Source organism: Aptenodytes patagonicus, chromosome 1 (genome assembly GCF_965638725.1).
Source record: "Aptenodytes patagonicus chromosome 1, bAptPat1.pri.cur, whole genome shotgun sequence".
NCBI classification, from domain to species: Eukaryota; Metazoa; Chordata; class Aves; order Sphenisciformes; family Spheniscidae; genus Aptenodytes; species Aptenodytes patagonicus.
This window is the reverse complement of record NC_134949.1, coordinates 202,565,981-202,584,437: the sequence shown is the minus strand read 5'-3', so window position 1 is coordinate 202,584,437 and position 18,457 is coordinate 202,565,981. Positions and strand designations below refer to the sequence as shown.

Here is an 18,457-nt window from a genome sequence, read left to right as displayed (position 1 = left end):
AACAGCCTGCCCATCTCTTAAGCACCTGTGTGGTGCCTGTGTTCCGGACTTCGGTTGGGCAATTCACACATGGGCTGTGACGGTACCATTTGAAGGTATCTTCTTCTTTTCCCTGAGTATAGAGGAAGCCTAGGGAAATTACACTCCTAGCTTAGGCAACTTGTTTAATTGTGTAGAACGAGTGGGAATGAATGGTTAGCAAGATATTTTCATAGATCAGATTCTTTCTTTTCAAAAAACAGATTGTGTCCAGATACAATTTCTTGACTTCTGAGCTCTGAGCTCCCACCTGAACTGGAGCAGCTTTTGTTACAGCTCCCGGTTACAGTCGCTGTCTGTAGTTCATCAACTACCTTGAGCTATGAGTTGGTGCAGAAGAGCTGAATCCCAGCTCCAGACAAAGCCCTTACTCTAATGACAGCAGCTGGCACTTGACACAGGAGCCATCTCCTAGCTTCAAAAACACCATTTCAGTAGTCTCATCTGACCAGTTCTATCAGAATTTTGATTTTTTATTATTATTATTATTATTATTATTATTATTATTATTATTATTATTATTATTATTATTAACTTAAACAGTACAAAATGATGGAAGCTGTGCCTGGCAGCCTGACCAAAACAGTTGGTTTTGATAAATATTCATTTATCAATACTCACTAAATTTCTTCTTGTGTTTTAGCAGCAGTAATGAAAATGCCACCAGTTAAGACTGTCAATAAGCCCGTTAAGTGGAAAAGATAAACATGCTCTCTAACAGGAATAAAATACATACTTTTGTGAGATATTTTATCCTGTAAATACCTGTTTGTGCAGTAGTCTTTGCAGAAATAGGTTCATGCTTTGTAACAGTACTGTTGCCTAAATGATATACTGGATTTTCAAATTAAGGCCCCTTTAAGACAAATGTGGCATGGCCAGTGGCATGAACAACTTGACAGAGTCTGTGTGAGTTTACAGCTAATGTAGTATTGAAACCGTGGTCTCCCACAAAACACCAACTTGAAAATCACTGTGGCTCTTGCTGTCCAAAATACACATTTTGTTCTGTATTTTCCTGTTCTAGGATTTCCACTGAATGTTTTGTGTCTCCTGCCCCATTTAATTCAGCATTTTGACAGCCCAAACCAGTTTTGTAAAGATATAGCCGAAAGGATTGCTCAGGTATCAAAGTTATTTGCTGTTTTGTTCATCCTCAAACCCTGTAAATGCAGTTGCCTTGTTCTTAATGTGTTTTCACATTTATATTTAATTAGGTTTGTTTGGAGGAGAAGAACCCCAAGCTATCAAATCTTGCACATGTCATGACTCTTTATAAAACACACAGCTATACAAGGGACTGTGCTACCTGGGTAAATGTGGTTTGCCGTTACCTTCATGAAGCATTTGCTGATATCACTTTGAGCATGGTTACGTATTTGGCTGAGGTAAGTTTCAAAGATTTTTTACTGGTTTGACTCTTCTGTTGCCTAACAACCCAAGGAGCTGAAGTCTGTGTGCAGATTACTGTGGGCTCTCTGTAGCTGTTATTTATAATTAAGACTAAAAAGCAGAAATCAGCAGGAAGAAAGGGAACTACTGTAAGAAATCAATATTGAACACTAAAACAAAAGCCAGCAAAGGTCTCCAGGGCTGATGCATCTTAAAGCAGCTTCACTCATCAGCTGGTCAGATTTTCCACTGTGAAAGAGAGAAACTGGACAACATTTATTTAGATCCCACTGAGGAAAATAAGAGAAGGACTAATTCCAGAAGGGGTTTAGCAGCATAAATAAGATATCATCTGCTATATAAGGATCTGGTTCTTGATACAAATTTGTATGCATTCCTCTAACACTGAATGGGATCATCTTGCTGCCCAGGTTTTCCCTGGTGCTCACTTACTCCCAACATTTCTCACACATGGAGTATAGAGCTGATGCAGTGTTGTGACTGGGGATCCAAGGCTCAGTTCTGCTCTTTAGCTTAAGGTCACTTGATCTTCTGCCTCCTGTGTCAGATCAGTGTCAGGACACCATTTTCTTGTAGAGTTCTCAGATTTCTCCCTTCACTTCTATGCTGTAGTGAGATGCCTTCAGTCTCCCCTCTCATCCAGGGAGAAGGCAGTTCTGTATTAATGACATAAATTCACTAGCTTCTTTAGAGCAGCTTTATTTTTTGGAGCAGATTCGTTCTCCCCTCTGCCAGAGGATCTACAGAAACTCTGCAGGCATTGCTCATACTGACTATCCACAGATCTTCAAGAGCCTGAGAGGCCAGGCTGTGCTCCCACACTCACTCAGACTTCAGAGCAAACTTGGCCCTGCTGCCTCAAGCTGCAATTCCTCACCTTGTTTGCACATGAAGGCTCTAAGTAAACAGTCATATCAGATCTTGACTGATGGTGAAAGCCATGACTCTCCTGTAGAAGACTAAAAGAGGACCCTGAGCTTTTTCAGTCTGTTCTCAAACTCAAAGACTCTGAAGAACTATTAGCTCTTCAAACACAATGACTCTGAATTCTCCAGAGTCAAATGTCTTCTTCACAGCAGAAACTTGTGTTTCTAACAAACAAATGCTGTAAAAATTGAGGTTTAAACTCTTTCTCCTTTGCTTTCCCAGCCTTAGGAAAGTGTTTGCCCCTCTGTTTTCCCTTCAGTGCTCTATGTACAGTTACTAGTGCTGCAGCACCTCCACAAAAGCCATTGCACGTGATCTCGTGCCCCTCCAAATGGGCTTAGACATGCATCTGGAGACTCTTTCTTTGCACTTCCCCCTTGCTGTAGATTGGCACCACGCTACTATATTAACAAGTCAGGCAGGTTTTTGACTGTAATTAAGGCACATTCTTCACATAACACCATCATCGCAGGATGACAGAGTGGTAAGCACAACTTCCTTTCTGTATTTACATTGACTGCAGCTCTGTTGAGTCATGTCTGGGAATATTTGTATGGGCATAGGGTAGCTGCCAGTCTGGAGGAGGAGAAAGAGACAAGAAACCATGTTGTTCAGCCTGCTGTGGCCATGAAAAAGATTTTTCCAGCATTCAGAGTATGTTTCCCCTTTTCTTCTTAGTTAATCCCCAGACCAGGATAAACAATGTGCTCCTGTCTCCTATAAACTGACTGTGGGATAAACTGTCAATAGGTAAAGCCAAATGGGTTAACAGCCCCACTGGGCAATTCGCAGTTGAATGTTATAGCCATTGGTTACAGAGCCTTGAGCTTTAACAATCCTGGCTCAGTCCCCAGTGCTTGGGCCTGAGGGAAATTGTGAGACCTGTAGTGCTTAAGAATAACAAAGGAAATCTGTGTTGCAGCAGTGACCCCTCCAAACACACAGGTATACCTTCAGAGGGGACTTTCTACCACAAGTTATTAAGACTATCAGAACAAATGCTCTCAGCAGCAGGTAAAAGCTTCAATTATGGCCATTCAGACAAAAATTTGCATTTAACCTATTTGATGGCAGGTAATTGCTTGTCAGCTAGGGGTATGATCCTGGCATAAAATAAGACATTTCAACTGTGTTCTTATCCAAACCTTACAGTGACAAGCATTGCTCCTTACTCAGTTTTACATATTACAGCTCCATCCATGAAAAATGATCATTTCTTCTAGAAAAATACTTGGGGTTCTCAGTCTACAGATGAGCAAAAATCACTATTTAATAGTGTGGTAGAACTTCGAACCTCCACTACCAAAATCAGCATACAAACACATTACTGAAAGCTTACTTTGATTTTATGTTAAATTTTTGTGTATTAATTTTTTAAAATCAACCTTGTACCATGAGAGCACAATCATTCTAGGAGCATATCTGAATTGACATGGGTCATACGTTAAACTAGTGATTCATTAAGTCCAGGGTCATGCTTGGACTTAAATAGCTAACACCATTAATACAGAAGGGACAAGAAACCACATAGTGGATAGTAATGTGCTCATGGTAGATGTTTCCTCCTCCTCCGTGTTAGATAGAGGATTGCTTGTGATAGAAGCATGAGCATTCATAACCTGTTCAAAACCAAGGAATCACTAGAGATTAAAACATCTGTGTTACAAGGGGAAGCATAGCCTAGATCAGGCATTATCCCACTAATGGCTTGTCTATCAGACATGGCTTGTGAAATGCCTGCTTTATTTCCTCAGTGGACACAGAAAACATTTGTTTGACTGACTAACATAGCCTAAGAGCTGAGCATCTCTTCTCACCTGCTGCCAGATTTGGAGGGGCAAAGGGAACTGTCTCCTGTGGTAGCACCCCAGCAGCCGCATGAACCGGCAGCAGCCAGCCCAGGCAAGGCAGCCCTTGGAGGAACAGGCTCTGCTCTCCACTTAGTTCTAGGTTAGTTGCTGCTTCAGGAAAGGGACAAATGTTGCTAATGGAGTGTGGATCTCTAATCCCAGATAAGACCTGGATAGTTACCACACACTAACAAGAGAGGAATCCACAATTATTCAAAACAGTTCATATGGACCAGAGTAAAAAAAAAAAAAAAAAAAAAAAAAAAACACACAAAAAAAGACTGTGAACAGTTATGATTTCTTCTTACAAATACAGTGGAAACTCTTTGTCCTGGAACTCACTGATCCAAATGATGTGTTACCACAACTCCATCTTGCTGCTATTTTTGTTACTTCTGGCAGCAAAAGAATTCTTACTGTACTAAATGCATTTTAAAGTTGCTGTTCTTTTTTTAAACTGAAATACTCTTTCTTGTTACAAATTCATGATGTATTTAAGTACACACTTGGACTATCAACCACCACATACACTCCTCTGAACAAGTGAAAACTGGCACAGTCCACAAATGTTTTAGAGTTTAAGGGGCAAGAGCTGTTCAAGTCAAAGGATTCTGTTGACAACAAATGTATACAAACTGGAATGGAAATTAGAAGCTTTCAGAGATAAAGTTCCTAGAACAGCTTTCTAACCAGCAATAGAGACAAAATTCCCATTATTTCCCAAGAATTCCTTTTCCTATCACAAAAGTGATTATCTGATGCAGTAGCCTCTGTCAGAACAAAAAAATTTCTTTCTCTCATACAGATAGTTTCTTCTAATCCTTTATTCCTACACTGAAATGGTATACTGGCTGATGTGCTGGATCATACAAACTATTTACAAGGAAGGAATCAAACCTTCCATTGCAAGATCCTAATGGAAGGCAAGAAAAGGTCTATAACCCTGTTTTGAAGAAGAGTTGCTAAAGAAGTTTTATCTCTCAGTAAAGGTATCCATGGGATGAAGCAGGTTGCCATGTAGTACCTTTAATTTAAAAATTCTTGCTGTCTTTTTGTAGAGGAATAAAGCATAGTGAGTTCCATCTATTGTGCTGTTAATGGAATTTGCCTACTTTGTTTTATGAATCACTAATAACTACTCACTTTTACTGATGAAAGAAGTCAGAAGATATTTAGCAGGATGAGAAAGGTGTGTGTCCTAACTGATCATTCCATTTTGGCTGGCATGAAGCCTTCTCATTCAATAAAAAGAGGAGTCTTGTCGTTCAGGCCAGCGAGGGCATCTAATAAACTACTAGACTCCACTTGGATAACAGTTGAAATTTTTCTCTGATGGAAGACATGAGGGAGCATAGAGTTTTTATAAATAATTGTTTTCTAGATCCTAATATCTCTAGTAACCAGTGTTAGAAGAACGTTTTTGTCGGCCTGAATGGAAGGATAGAGTCTAATCTTGAGCCTCTGGTAACCTCCAGCAATAACATTTGATTGCCTCTGAAATTTGTGGGGTGGGGCAGGACCTGTCGCCAATGAAAGAACGTGCTACCTTCCCGGAAATTTTCAGCTGAGGCATTTCACACACATGTGCAAACATAGCACATCTGTCTGTACGCCTCCTGAATTAGTCGTGTATATATATGAGCACAGTCACATTTCCAAGGTTCATTGTGGTATTCCAGGATCTACACTCAGGTGTTCCAAAATTCCAGGATTTAGATCAAGCCATTTTTTGTATTAGCCTCTACAGTAAGAGAGCCCAGGGACTCCATCTCCTCCTTAACAGAAAATGTTTCCTTGGCAGTTACAGCCAGTGAGCACTGGCAGTGAAGTATATTTGGATAAATACATATTGATGTCTGAATAGTAGTAGTTTTGTTTCTTCAGCATGTTTTCTTTTTTCTCACTGACTTTCAGCAAAGGTAGAAACAAAATGATGCTCCCTTGTTTTTATTGGATGTGCTTCCCCAATTACAGTGTAAATTTTACCTGCCAGTTTACTCAACTGAGTATGTGTTTTCTGGATAAGTTAGGGCAGGCATATATAAAATGTATGTTTCATTATCAAAACAGGCTAGCATTTGGCGCCCAACTTAAAGCTCTTTTTTATTTCGCACTTGTATCATCATCACTTGTAAAATTATTGTAAAATGGCATTGCAAAATAAGTGAGTGAAGAGAAATTAACAGTACAAATGGTATTCATGAAACTAGTAGCTTTTTCCATATGAAGAAATGTCTCAAAATTTAGTTATTTTCACTTTTTTTTTTAACAGCTATTAGAAAAGGGCCTTCCCAGTATGCAACAGTCCCTCTTACAGATGATCTACAGTCTTCTTAGTTATATGGACCTGTCAGCTATTCCTGTGAAACAGTTTAACATGGAAGTGCTAAAAACCATTGAAAAATATGTACAGGTAAATACCATGTTCTTTATATTAACATAGGAACTTAGCAGTATTTATTATTGTAAGTTGATTTTCTTTATAAGAATTTAAGACTAGATTAGCAGGGAGGACTGCAACTGTCCAGTGTGGTATCTAGTTTATAAACATCCTGATGCCTAACAGACTGCACATCCCCAGATGCCCAGCTGTGCGTTCACTGTGTGGGAAGGGTTACGCTGCAGCTACGCTACATCGGGAGCAAGCTTAATACCAGGCAGAGCCTGACTGACCACTCTTTTTAATTATTAGCATGAGGGAGATGGGGCATAAGCACTTCCCTTCAGAGACTTCTGCACCTAATTCTTGGCAAGTGCAAAATACATGTTTCTACTAGGAATTCACAGCTGTAAAGAGCCTGTGTCAAGTCAGCTTGTCTGTTAAATGGGAATTCTGTAATGGCCCTTATGTTTATTCATACTGATTAAGGTATTCAGGTAGGAGATTTTAAATCCTTTGCCAAATTGGACTTGCACTCGGGTCTCCCAGGTTGCAGGCCAGTTCCCTAACATACACCTTAGGCAAGTCTTGGTCTCTGCTGTTGAAATTATTCTGCAAGTACGTACCTTGTCAGTGGCCAAGAGAGAGAAAGAATAGTAATATTCCAGTTCCACGTTTTTATTATGTGGCAAAAAATATCACTGTAAAATGTAAATAATCTTGAATGTGTGTGAATCTTTCTTTCCATTTGCTGATTAAATATACCTATTTTTAGAGCATCCACTGGAGAGAAGCCTTGAATATCCTGAAGTTGGTAGTTTCTCGTTCTGCCAGTTTAGTTTTACCATCCTATCAACACAGCGATCTTTCAAAAATGGAAATACATCGAGTGTGGAACAGTGCCTCCAAGGAGCTACCAGGGAAGACTTTAGAGTTTCATTTTGATATTTCAGAGGTACTATTTGTGATTCTGCTACTTGAAACCTTACTTCTGTCATTTGATAATCCTAAAACATGTGTTGTAGCTCCTTAAGAAAGCTGAAAAACTGGGAAAGAAAGGAAAATTACAAAACTGAAAGTCTCTTAAATTCTCCTCGATCCACAGTGACATATTTAATGACCGATGCTGGAGGGCTTTTTCTGGATTTTCATTAGATTTTTGGGAGGAAGGAATTATTAGTTGTGTTTAAAATTATCTGGTGGAAAAGCTATGTTGCAGTTATGCCAACTGTAATATATGTGTACTATATGTATAAAATCCCCCTCCAAGCCTTTTATATTTGGATGCCAGCGTTCTCTGTAACTGTTAAACATCGAAGTATGTCCTTTAAGGGAGTACTTTCTGACATCTGACTGAATTCTTTTACAGCACTCTTTATCCTGCAAACCCTGTACACCTTTTAATCTTATAGAACTGAATGGTCCTATTGACTTTAATGGGCAACTCTATAGTTTTGAACCTGCATGACTTTGCAGCTTTATAGACTTTATCATATAGATAATAGTGAGACTTTGGGTTAAAAGGAAATATGAATATAAAAAGGGATCTTGTACTATTTGTACAAGATAAAGAGTTTCTTCTTGTTGTTTCATGTAGGTATAGTTCTAGAAAATGCTGAGCATCCTATCATCAATCCAAGAAAGCATTTTGCTGTGTGTTGGAACAGGGCCAGAGTGCTCAGCACTTGTAGGAAAAACCTGTTAAAAACCATGTGCAAGAAATGTGGATTTGAAATAAATTTCATCAGCTTTCTGAGTTTTTTGCTGCTTCTTATGTTAGAAACTAGTTTGACAGTTGCTTTGAGTATTACCTATTCATGAGCATAAGCACTAGCTACTAGGTATGGCAATAGTTACTGAGACGTTCACAGTGGGAAATAATATACATACCGAGTGACATGAAATTTGGTGCACTCTTTGTTTTACCCCTGTATATGATCTTCAGAGTAATCTTTTCCTGCAGCTGAAGTAATATGTCCCATTATAAGTTCATCCTGGAGCATAGTACTAGTGAATAATTACTCTCTATTTCAGACTCCGATTATTGGGAGACGGTATGATGAGCTGCAAAGTTCTTCTGGACGAGATGGTAAACCCAGGGCAATGGCCGTCACCCGAAGCACTTCTTCAACTTCATCAGGATCTAACTCCAATGTCCTTGTTCCTGTGAGCTGGAAGAGACCCCAGTATTCTCAGGTAAACTCCTTTAAAGTAGCCCACTATTCATTAACAAGTTGCACTCGGAGCAGCTAAATTAACGCACACTAAGTTCTTAAATGCTTGTGCCCTCTGTCCCCTACGCAGTGTTCCTGTCTGGCTGGGGCAGTGGCAGCACAGCATCTGACTGACTGTGTGTGCTGAATGTCTTTCTTGGACTTAGAAACGGACTGAGTTATGTCTCTCTTCTCTCCAGCCAGTGGTTTTCTTTCAACCTGTAGGAAATGCATCTCTTTAAGACCTCTAACTCTAGGTCAGATTTAGCTAAGAATGACAGGTGAGTTGAGATATTAGCAAGGAGAGCAGATAGACAGCATGTGCAACTTTCTAAGTGTTGTTTTCATGGGAAATCAGGTAAAAAGAATTCCTTGGAACAATTTTCCTAAAAGTGATGTTTGATTACCGTATTGATTTTGGTTATCTGCCAGTTAAAATAAAACCATGCAGAATAAATGCATTTATTGTTGGTTTTTTTAATATAGCAGATTATATAGCAGTGACTCAAGCCCAATTCTATTTATGCATGTGCTTAATTTTAAGCTTCTGAACTGTTCTTTTGAAGCGATGCACACAATTCAATGCTTCCTTATTATGCTCAGTGGAATTAATAGGCTAATTTAAAAATAATGAACAGCAAAATCATTAACAGCTATTTTTATGTTTCCTCGTATGCATAGTTGCTCTGAAAGCAACCCTTTGAGCACTTAATGACTAATTCTATGGTTGGGTCCTCCTAATTAAAAATTGTTAATGTATGTTTCTAGCCACTGGGAGAACGGGTGGTTAAAAAAATGCTCACTGGAGAAATGTCTTGTTTTCTAGAAAAGGACAAAGGAAAAGCTGGTGCATGTCCTTTCTCTATGTGGTCAGGAAGTTGGGCTGAGTAAAAACCCTTCAGTAAGTAGCCTTGTATTGACCATTTCTTTGTTTCATTGTGTCCTAAACTTTAAAAGTGAAGAACTTTGTTTCCCAGAGTTGCTGATCTGATTTGCATAGCATCATGTCACATTACTATCATTGTCATTTGTTCTGGCCCATGCCACATTTCTCAGCATATAGACCAGTGAGTGAATGGCCCTCTCACTTAAAGATGATTTACTTACAGAGCTACATATGGTTTTGCTGTGAGACATCTGTGATGCTATAGGTTTTACTTATGCCATCTCAGTGGGTAGAGAGTAATGACCTCTGGTATTACCAATCTAGAGCCTTTATAAAGTAAAAAATTAAATTACAGAAATAAAACTGGGGGGGGTGTCTGATTTTTGCATTAGATAGTAGTTCTGATGTTACTCTTTAAAAATTAATATTACCTGGTGCCAGGAAATGGGCAATAGATCATCCAGGGTAGGAAGCTTTTAAAATAGTTATTAAATATTTTCTACACAGAAAGGAAAATTTCTGAATGTTTTTGAATATGTTGTATGTCACTTAAATTATGGTGAACAGGTCCTTCATTTCTGCAAAACGGGGACCGTTTAATTTTCGCAACTAAATTGCAGATATAATTATTTTTGGTAGGAAAGGAAAAATTGTAGCTTGTTGTGTTTTCTAATCTTTACATATTTTTGAACATAATTTTTAACTAGAGTTTTCTTTCATGAACTTACTATCTCATCCCCTTGACAGTATTTTCTTTGCTAAGTTCTCTGAATTTTGTTCCTATAAATGTGTACAAACATCAGGCAACATCAATCTGCAGCCATTAGGAGGTAGCTGTAATATTCTTGGACGTGTTCCTGCAGTATGAAGTTGTTTCTTTGTACAAGTTTAATCTGAAGGCACCTGTCCAACATAAATAATAAAGAGTGTTCTAAAAATACTCAGTAAAGGAATTAGGTGTGTACTGGAAATACAGTCTTCTGAATAACCAATTACAGCTTTTAGGAAGAAACAACCAGAGGGGACAGTTTGTTACAAGAGAAATCCTTTGAATTGTAGGTAATTTTTTCTTCCTGTGGTGATTTGGATCTGATTGAGCACCAGACGAGCTTGGTGTCTTCAGAAGACGGAACAAGGGAGCAGGAGAACATGGATGATTCAAACAGTGAACAACAATTCAGAGTCTTTAGGGACTTTGATTTCCTAGATGTTGAGCTGGAAGATGGGGAGGTACAGTATATTTTCTCTGAAACAGCTTTTTTATTAAAACAGTTTCATATTCTTCCTACTAAACACTATACTTTTTCTTGTAACATAAAACTTTAACTGTATAACTATAAACTTAGTTGTGAGTTCAGATTATTTATAACATTCACTTAGTGTTCGTTTCAGTAGCATAACAGTAAGAGGCTACCACACCCTTCCTTTCTGAATCTGCTTTAGGAAACACTACAAAACTGTTACTGGAAGATAAAGCCTCTGTTCTAGTACCTTTTCAGTGAATTTATTTTTAAGTGAATTTACTTTAAATACAATTTTTAAAGGTCTAAATTGTTAACAAAAATATATTTGCTGATTAAAAACCCATAAAACGAAATTGTTCCAAATCTGTTGGTTCATGAGTAACCCTCCAAACATGAATTCAGGCCTTAGGGCTGTTGTTACTCCTGCAACTGCTGCTGAAGTCACTAATGCTTAGAGAGATGTACCTTTCACTCTGCTTAGGTGTCCGTGATTTCATCATTTCGTGCAGGAGCTAAACAGAACCCTGAGGGCCCAGATCAAGTCTTGACAGGTGAAGCCTGTCAGCTCACCTTGAGGTGAAACTGCTGAAGGGAAAAAGTTGAAGAACTGCTGAATTTTGAGGGGCTACACCCTTTAACCTTGCTTATATCAGACTTGGAGTATTTCTTTCTATTTGGGTAGGAAGGGCCAAAAATGAATATTCATTGCCAAACAAGACTAACAATTTTGTTGCTATTTAAAAGTTCAGAAATTGTTAGCTTTTTTGATGTACTTAAGGTGCAGATATTCAGCAAACCTAACAGTTGAATAAATTGTCTTGTCATAATCTGCACTCAATTTTAACATGAATTCTCTCAGGCATCGCTCTTAGCCCTGAGAAGAACATGTGTACAAGAAGAAATAATCAGTTTTCTCCCCAGTTGAATTACAGTAGTAAAATAATTTTAAGGTAAACAGACCCTTCAGGTGTGAACTCATGTACATCTGAACTTTAATTTTTTTTCCAATGAAGACAAAGGATGAAGGAATAGAAAGAGATGTCACAGAGTCCTTATTTTCCAAGTCAGGAATCTCTATATCAAAATATAGTAATTTTGACTCACAGCTGCCCATGACTTTGCTAAAAAAACCCCAAAAACCAACCAGTTGGCATCAATGGTTGAAAATACATTAGCCAAATATTATGAAGGGACTTTAATGTTCCAAACAATGATAAAACAGCAATGCCAGGTTGTTTGTCAAAAAGTATATTGGCTGCAATCATTTCTGTTTCTTAAATGCTTTCAAGATATTACAAGGGCTTACGGACTGCAATTTTTACTAAATACCACATGATAATTTTTTGTCCAGTGAAATTCAAGAATTTCTTCTTTCTCTTCACCAGTTAAAACCATATACTGATTATATATAATTGTGCAGAACAATTCCTATCAAAATGAGTTTACCTTCATGGACTGTGACCCTGCAAAGATTTGTTTTATACGTTTATAGATAGATAGATATAGATATATACAGTTTTTAAATTGCCATGGATCTGAGACCTTGCATTCCAAGGTTTAGTCCAGACTGACTTACTGCTGTTTTAAATAAATAGATACTTTAGCCAAATTCAAACCTGGTGTAAGAGGCTACATCTCTAATGACTGAGTTGAAACTGTATACTGCACGTCAGGTCTGAATTTGATATATTCATAAACATGAATAAAACAGTGTTAGAAAACTTCAGCTAGCAAGAGCACAAATAGTCTTTCCAAAAAAACCTTATTATTTAAATAGGCCAGTGATGCTTGTATCATCCTCATACCACAAGATATACTTGTTTGAAATTTCATAAAGATGTGAAAGCAAATAATGGTTATTTTCAAACTTAAAAGGCTGAAGAGTTGAAGTTTCTGTGATAATATTAGTTACAATTGTAGGCAAATGTTTGTCTATGATGTCTTTAATACAGTAATTTTACATAGATTCTTTCTATTTGTTTTTCTATCTGTTATATCTGCTACCCAGGAACTTCAGGTAAGAATGCTACTTGAACTCAGATGTGCCAGTATATGTTATGCCTTCTTGCAAACTTGTATTATAGAATAACATCATGGTTTTGTTGTTGCCCTCCCCCTCTTCAGTTTGTGCGTGGGTGGGTGGGTGGGTGTGCGTGTGCTTGTACTTCTGACAGGTGCTTCATTTTTTGTCTTGTATTAGAAATATTTTTGAGGTCTTCAAAAATTCTGCTTCATTTTTTCATTTTTTGACATGTTCAACAGTCTTCACAAATCTTAAAATATCTTAATTCTAGTATCAGCATTTTTTCAAACTAAGCCATTTCTCCTTTTAGTATCTTTGTGCATAAATAATACGTAGAAACAAAAGAACAACTTCATCATATATAATATAGTAAAGTTTGGGCCATTTGTTTCCATAGGCAAATTAGATATAATTTCCAGCTTTTCAGTTGTGGTATATAGGCTCCTGTTAGCATCTTGCTAAAGCTGATACCTGAGACCTCTTCATAAAGTTTACATCATTGCCTACCAGCCTGAATTTAATTGAATAAATTAATTAACTCATACAGCTTAATTTAATTCAGCTGTATACGCATACCAACTTTGAGGGACTCATTACCCTGTGAAGAAAACTGAAAAGGCGCATCAGTGGTTGCCAGTTTGGGACCTAAACTTGCAGTTTATCAATGTATAAAGAGAACTGAAATGAGTTTGTAATAGAGAATTGTAATGAGTTGTACAAATGATACAAAAATCAGCAACAACAGTATTTTGCATATTTGTTTCCAACAGTTTGGACATCAGTTATTATGCAAACACAACCCCAAAAAAATCTTTGTCTCAAAATGCCTGTGTTCTAAAAAGTACAAACATATGGAGATAGTGCCTTACTATGCAGTTCCACAACACTCTTGCCTATACCCTACAGTATTTGTGTGACTCCATTAACTTTGCATACTTTGTCAATACAGTAAGGTAAAAACTTGTGTGAAAGAAGTTTTGCATGATTCTTACCGGCTTTATGGAGGAGCTACACTGCTCTCCCCCACATAGGGTTACTTCCCTTTTTACTGCCCTTTCTGTGTCTCTCCGTTCCCTTGGGTTGTCATAATGTTTAAAGTGGCTGCAATGGCACGTCCGCTTCTTTACCAGGGGGTGGTGATTGTGGGAAGTCCTATGTGGTACCTGCTCACTGCTGGCCAGACACATTTACAATATGTGACTTTTCTTTTGAACTGATGTTTGTTACTGATGGCTTTTCAAATAGGAGATAAGCTTTGCTCCCGCTGTACATAAAAATGAACAGCCTCTCAACTACATCTTCCCTCCTGCTTGTTAACTGTGAAAGAAAGATTGCTTAACAGGCTATAAAAACAACAACTCCATCTTTGTAGACATGTGTTGGACTTCTTGTTTAAATTCAGTATGATTCTGGGTGCCCCTGTAGCAAGCTTACACTAACTCAAATACTATGGGTGTTTGGGTTATACTGTATTTCATCTCTCTTACCCTTTTTCCTCACTTCTAATTCACTCCCCCTTCTAACTGCATGACCTAGAAGTGTCCCTTTTCATTTCTCTTCTTTTTGCTGGCTTCCTTCTTTAACACATTGCAGAATAAAACTGCAACAAGAAATATTCCCATAGACATGCACTGCAAAGTTTACTGATAGCTGCACTAGGCATCATGAGGATCAGGGTGTGATGACGGTCATCTTTGCTTGCTTGCTTATTTATGTCATTTTGTCACTTGTTAGTTCAGTAACTGATATGTTTCTGGAGGATGTCTCATTGCTGCATATGTCCTCCAGCCTTTGTGGGGGAGGATGGACAGCCAAAGAATTTGTTAAAATAAATAGCTGGGAACCAAACAGTCATTTTAATGATTTAAAGAGACCTAATTTCGTAACTCTTAGATGTGTTCTGTTCTCTTCCCGCACAAAACTACCATATGATCCCAGTCCCAGGATGAAAACACAGTGTTCTTCCAATAATGTGTTGGGCTTCATAGCAATTTCATGTTCATTTGCTCTTGCATATAGTGCATTCCTTAGTTCTACATGTTCTTGTGGATTACAGTTCTTGCATTTCTGGATTGTCTTTTTCTAAAAAATATTTTTTTCTTTCTTCCTCATACTTGTTCATGAACGGTGAGCTTAGTGTCATGAAACTGAACTTTCCCTCTTTCTAATCATATTCCAAAGTCCATTGCATTAAAGGGCAATGATGCAAAATAAGATCTATTTGTGCAAATTTGTTGATTGTTAAGGAGGTAAGATTGCAATTGAATTAATTGCACTCTATGTAGTTTGGTCCCCATTCAGTAAATGTCTGAGTAGTCCTGAATGGGGATTACTCAAGTGTTTAAAATCACAAATCTGCTTAAGGGACCTTACTGAACTGAGACCTCTTTCTCTATGATTGCACATAATTTTAATCTGCATAAGCCCAGGAGATACTTATAATCAGTGATTTGATAGTAATATTTATGATTTTTTTAGACAGAACTATATTTTTGTCAAATTCATATTTAAAAGATCACTGTCAACTTGAATTTTCAGCAGTTGGTTTGCTTGTTTAAGCGTGTTGCATCTTACAGAGTCTTAGTTTAAACAGTCATCCCTGAACCTTAAAAAGAAACATTTTTCTCTATAAATTTCCTTCCCATGTTGATGTAAGGTTGAAGGCTTTCACCTGCAGTTCACCAAAACTGCAGCTGAATACTTCTGTGTAGACCTTTCGTGCTGTGTAAGGCCCCTTTGGCCTCTGCGGGTGCATGACAGGAGCAGCTGTGGACACGCTCCCGCATTTGACAGAGAGGAACCTGGCTAGACTTGAAGAAGGGAGCAAGAGAATTAGCGCATTTAGGGAAAAGGGATACAGTCCGCTGGAAAATACATAAAGTAAACAAATGGAAAAATGGTGGAAAAGTAATTGTCATTTTTCTACATGAAAGAAATTAAGTGATCTTTGTATCAGTTCACCAGCCTAACAAATAGTTATGCAATTTGCTTAATGCACTCGGCTTTACCTAACTGCGTGTGGGATCACAACTGAAAGTCCATATACAATGTTTGGTCCATTTGACCTTTTCAAAACGTGAAATCCCAGGCAATGCTAATCAGGTTATTCTCAAAGTGTAGTTTCAATTAATTCAAATAAATTCAAGTTAGAAAAATAAGCAATATGGGCATAGAATAAAAGTTTTAAAAGGTGTGCTGCTTTAGCTATTACATTTTGTGTGTAAATGAAGGGTTCATTCAAATCTACTCATCATTATGGTTATGTATATAATGCAAAGAATCTAAAATCTTTAACATATGTTTCGCAATTGAACCATTGCTATGAACTGTGCTCCTAATATTTTTAAACATCATGGAAAAATCCTTTAAAATTGCTTCCAAACTTTTCTTTTGCCTGTCATTGCTCTACTGGTATTGAGGTGTGTGTATATGTGGACTTAGAAAAACAAATTCTTAAATCGGCAAATGCATGAAAAACATCTAATACTGAAAAGAATGAATCTTCATTTAACTGTCATTTCCATGCTTCTGCTCATATCTCCAGGTGAAGCGCTGGAAAATTATAAATGCTCCTGTTAAATTATTGCTTAACAAAATAATGTTTATATTAAGTTTGTATTATATTTTTACATAAAAATATTTCTTGAGCTAACTTTGATCTAATGATTGGTGGTTTGTATATGGTGAGTTTCAAATCAAGGAAGCTGATCCTATATCTGATTTCAGGGTGAGAGCATGGACAATTTCAACTGGGGAGTACGCAGACGGTCCCTGGATAGCCTGGACAAGTGTGACATGCAGCTGCTGGAAGAGAGCCAGCTCTCGGGGAGCACGCCCAGCCTGAACAAAATGAACCATGAGGACTCTGATGAGTCATCGGAGGAGGAGGACATGACCACCAGCCAAATCTTGGAGAACTCAGACCTAGTAAGCTGCAAACTTGCAATTTAAGAATAGATAGGGTTTTGTTTTTAAATAAGCTGGGCTTTTAGTTTCCTCTCGGCCAGGTACAATCTAATCAGCTGAAATTGGGGGGTGGCACTCAATGCGCTGTTTTGTCGCTGCTTGATTTTCCCTTATTTGCAAATGTAAACAGGAATTTTAATGCAAAGTTTGCAACACAGGAAGCATCAGATATGATTATTTGCACTTTTTTCCACAAATTACTATGTGACAATTTTGCACAAATGGCCAATAGTAAATCTTTCTGATGTATCTAATACTTAAAGTAATAGGACAAGACTCCAGTTTGGTAAACTGTGTCAGGTTTTTCACTGTTCACTTCTGGGATGTTTGCATACAATTTTTACGATAGAAACATTGAAAGGGTTATAATATGTCTGTACATACAAACTAAGAGAGCTACCGTCACTGCCCTTTAAGACAATGTCTGCTTTGCATGTTCGTAAAAGCAGTGTGTGGTAGGGTAGCTGTATACTCAGTTCTTCTGTGCTTTTGTTGTCTTTTAAACAGATTATAACTCTTTCCCCATCTGAGGATACAAATCATATTGACTCACTTTCTACATCATGTGAAACAACCTCAGCAGACCCTCATCATTTTAATATAGGAACATCTAGCTTTGATGTGTCTTTGCCTGATATGAATAATCTCCAAGTGTCTGAAGGACCCAAGGTGAATACGTTTTTACTTTCAACTGCAGTGTGTTTTACATAACACTTTTACAAGTTTATTTTACTTACACTTTCATGAAGGGTTTGATCTGTGAAAGCAAGTACATTCTGACTTTCTGTATATAATGGCATAGTACAATACATTCATATGCTCCTGCACATCCATACCCTTTCCTTTCTACTTATACTTTCGTTATTAAAAGACTTTATTTATGGTTTCTTAAGTATATTGCACTACATATGCACCAAGATACTACAAGCTCATTGGAAGACAAATTCATGAACTGGTTACAAGTTACAACCCTAAGGGAACACTCTTTTGTTCTTCATGCTGATTTAAAAGAACAATATGCCAACTCATGTGGTGGGTGTATGCGTGTATTCTCTGAGATTTTTTTGTATGTGGGAACCTATTGTACAGTTGTGTGCACTGGATTCAGTTCTTGCCTTTTGGCAGACACTCAGAAATTTTAAATTCATGACCACAAGATTAAGCCATCTGGGGTGGGGGGAGGCAAGATTTGCAAGGATACAACAACCATGTTCAGCACAGTTTATTTCAGACAATTGTATCAGAAGATGAACATAATGTAAGGTTGGTAAAGAATTATCAATGTGGGGACAGTTTCTTTAATTTTCTGTTTAATAATACTTGTTTGTGGGAGATCAGGTGAACCTACTCCTCCCACTGTCTCTCCAGAAATATAATCGGGGGGGGAGGGGAGCGGTCAGTGGCTTTGTGACACTGTTGCCTTACCAGTACAGCTTTCTCTGTCATGTCCGAATTGGGTGGCTTCTGCAGAATGGGGCAGGGGAAGAATATAGTTGTCTTGTATATTCATTGGCTT

At 37.8% G+C, this 18,457-nt stretch overlaps 1 protein-coding gene across 12 annotated transcripts in view; it reads left to right on the top strand.

Annotated features, from left to right (window-relative positions):
- Positions 1 to 18,457, top strand: part of FRY (FRY microtubule binding protein) — a 258,690-nt gene that overhangs the window by 214,295 nt on the left and 25,938 nt on the right. For all 12 annotated transcript variants that reach the window (XM_076364288.1, XM_076364287.1, XM_076364289.1 and 9 more), the window contains 9 exons: positions 1,067 to 1,164; positions 1,257 to 1,427; positions 6,502 to 6,642; positions 7,385 to 7,564; positions 8,644 to 8,805; positions 9,649 to 9,723; positions 10,768 to 10,938; positions 16,702 to 16,902; positions 17,449 to 17,610. In XM_076364288.1, coding sequence (XP_076220403.1) covers positions 1,067 to 1,164; positions 1,257 to 1,427; positions 6,502 to 6,642; positions 7,385 to 7,564; positions 8,644 to 8,805; positions 9,649 to 9,723; positions 10,768 to 10,938; positions 16,702 to 16,902; positions 17,449 to 17,610 — 1,361 coding nt within the window. The remainder of the gene's footprint in view (positions 1 to 1,066; positions 1,165 to 1,256; positions 1,428 to 6,501; positions 6,643 to 7,384; positions 7,565 to 8,643; positions 8,806 to 9,648; positions 9,724 to 10,767; positions 10,939 to 16,701; positions 16,903 to 17,448; positions 17,611 to 18,457) is intronic.